A 2638-nucleotide genomic window follows, 5' to 3' on the forward strand; every position below is an offset into this window, starting at 1 on the left:
CACCAGGTGAGCAAGGCCACGCACGTGGCGCCACATACCGCAGGCTTTGGCCGTGTGTGAGCACAGCCATGGCTGGGAACCGCTGCTAGTGCTCTCGGGTCACCATAAGTATAATACAAAGTATGTAGCCTGTCAAGCATGGGGCATGTCGGTATGCTTTTCAACTCAGTTGCTACTCAGGCGCTACGCATGAGCGTGATCCCCGCCCTGGTCCTCCAAAAGTCTTGCCTGCCACCCCCGCTCGTTCCGCTGCACAGCCGCTGCCGGCGCAACTACTACCCCTCGGTGAAGGAGTGCACCACGTCGGAGCTCAGCTGCCTGAACAACTGCAACAAGCGGGGGACGTGCGTCTCTGGCTGGTGCCACTGCAAGCCAGGTGCGCACCGAGTGCGCCGCACAGCGCGTGTACGGGTGTTGGGTGTTGGGTACGTACGAGTGGGGTGGGGCGGGTTTCGGTGTGAACCGCGTCTGAACGAAATGGCCAGATGGCCCCTAACATGCAATCAACACCTGCACCTAGATCTATATCGGTTTATGGCTGTGCGTGCTTACAAAGCCAGCATTATATCGACTTCTCCGCTCGAAGGCTTCTTCGGAGCTGATTGCTCGCTGTCACTGGACGCGGAGGGCAAGCCGGAGCTGCTGGCGGGCACGGGATACGCCACACGCGCCAAGCGGCCCTGGGTGTATGTGTACGAGTTGCCCCCCGACCTGACTACGTGGTGGGTGGATGGGCGTGCGTGGGTTGGAAAAGTAATGAGTTGAAATGGGAGTGTGGGAGGTCGGTGTACGGTGCGCGTACTTCGCTGTGAGTCTGGGTCGGGGCGCTCAATTTGCTATGCACGTAATTTGTCTCCAAAGCGAGCCACACGTGCACATGACAGGACCAACACAAAGCGCTTGGACCGGTCGACCCACATCCACTTTTACCAACGGCTGTTGGGCAGTGGCGCCAGGATAGCGGATGGAGACAAGGCGGACTGGTGAGCAGGAGACCACGCCACACTCGAGTCGGCCTGTAAAGCCGGGGCACATGGTCGGCACTTGGTCATACCGCTTTACCCGCACGGCCTCTTGCTGCCCACCCTGATTGCTGCCCAGCCTCCAATGCGCCGCCTCAGCATCGCCGCCTCCTAACCAATATAGCCTGCAACCCCACTGCCACCCATGACTGCCACCCGTGCTTCCGCATTCCGGTAGGTACTACATCCCCATCCGCCAGCGCATGACGGCGGACTCGCGCTTCCTGAGTGAGGCGGTCGCTTACATCAGCGCCACCTACCCCTGGTGGAACCGCACAGGCGGCTCGCGCCACTTTGTCATTCACACAGGTGCGCGGGTGCGGTTGCGCCACAGCAGGGCTCGTCGGGAACCTGTCAAGCGAGGCACTAGCTCCGGTTGCGCTTGCGTATACCAAAGCTTCGTTGTTTGTTTTGCGATTTGCATACCGTGCGCTGGCATAGCCGAACCATGGGACTGTGGCCATCTCGGTGCATGCTATAGATGTCTTTCTTCGCCCACGCCGTTACGCCCGCAGGTGACCTGGGCGCGGATGAGACGCAGCTGGGGGCCCGGCTGCAGGCGCCCAACATCACGTGGCTCACACGTAAGCGGCAGCGGGGTGTCGTGGGGGTGGGGGTACAGGGAAGGCACCTGGCAGGGCATAGGGGCCGCGCACTGGTGCAGTGGTGCAATGCTGATATGCCCTCCATGCCCGCACCACGCGCCTCAGACTGGGGCCTGACAATGGACAAAGTGTTCTCCGGCTGGAAGAAGGCACACCGGCCAGACAAGGTGAGAGGCCCGCAACAAGGCCACACCGTATGCACAATGCCCCTGCGGCCCTGCGGCCTCTGTCTCTTGTGTTCGGCACCTGTGTGCGAGCCATGCCCGCTCCTGCCGCCCCCGCGCGGCGCCTCACAGGACGTGGTCATCCCGGTGTTCCTGACGCCCGGCCACTTCAAGCACTTTGGTCTGGAGCGCACGCCGCTGCACCCGCTCATGGACAAGCAGGAGCGCACCACCACATTCTTCTTCGCGGGTGGGCGGGGCGGAGGGGCTCAGGGGTGCCCTGAGTATGGTATGCGAAGCCCCAAGCCACCAGCGCGAGCACCATAGCAACGCTGGGCCTGTGTAGACAATGCAATGTGGCCTTGATATGGCGGTGTATCTTTGTGCGATTCAGGTCGCATCTGTGGCGACCGGAAGCCGCCCAAGACTGGCTCCTGGCCCAACTGCGGCCCGCGCAGCCCCGGCTACAGCGCGGGCGTGAGGCAGCTGGTCCACCACCACCACTGGGACCGCCCGGTGCGGGGGGGGGGGGGGGACTGGGGCTGGCAATGCCCTAAGGGATGGATGGGGGCATGCGGGCGGCTCACACCCGGGACACGCATGGTCATGCTGTGAGCGCTCGTTCGCACCTCGTCGCGGCTCAAACCTGTCAGCTATGAACCAGGGCTACGCCCCAACCGCGGTCCCATTGAACCACGCCCTCCCCCCCTCGGTACGCACAACACCACACCTGGTGTCTACCTCGCTACACTTCTCTGTACCAATCCTTGGAAACCCCTCCCCCGGAAGATGGTCTACCGTCTACCACTTCCTTAACTAGGCATGAATGTAACCCCCCCCCGGGCTG

At 62.5% G+C, this 2638-nt stretch overlaps 1 protein-coding gene across 1 annotated transcript in view; it reads left to right on the forward strand.

Moving 5' to 3' along the window:
- The window catches only part of CHLRE_12g561101v5 (uncharacterized protein), a 27367-nt gene that overhangs the window by 22090 nt on the left and 2639 nt on the right, over positions 1–2638 (forward strand). Inside the window, exons 18-24 of the mRNA XM_043069175.1 lie at positions 258–376; positions 587–722; positions 885–983; positions 1201–1331; positions 1538–1606; positions 1733–1794; positions 1924–2041. Of these exons, the coding sequence (XP_042918830.1) occupies positions 258–376; positions 587–722; positions 885–983; positions 1201–1331; positions 1538–1606; positions 1733–1794; positions 1924–2041 (734 nt within the window). The remainder of the gene's footprint in view (positions 1–257; positions 377–586; positions 723–884; positions 984–1200; positions 1332–1537; positions 1607–1732; positions 1795–1923; positions 2042–2638) is intronic.

Source organism: Chlamydomonas reinhardtii, chromosome 12 (assembly GCF_000002595.2).
Source record: "Chlamydomonas reinhardtii strain CC-503 cw92 mt+ chromosome 12, whole genome shotgun sequence".
NCBI classification, from domain to species: domain Eukaryota; kingdom Viridiplantae; phylum Chlorophyta; class Chlorophyceae; order Chlamydomonadales; family Chlamydomonadaceae; genus Chlamydomonas; species Chlamydomonas reinhardtii.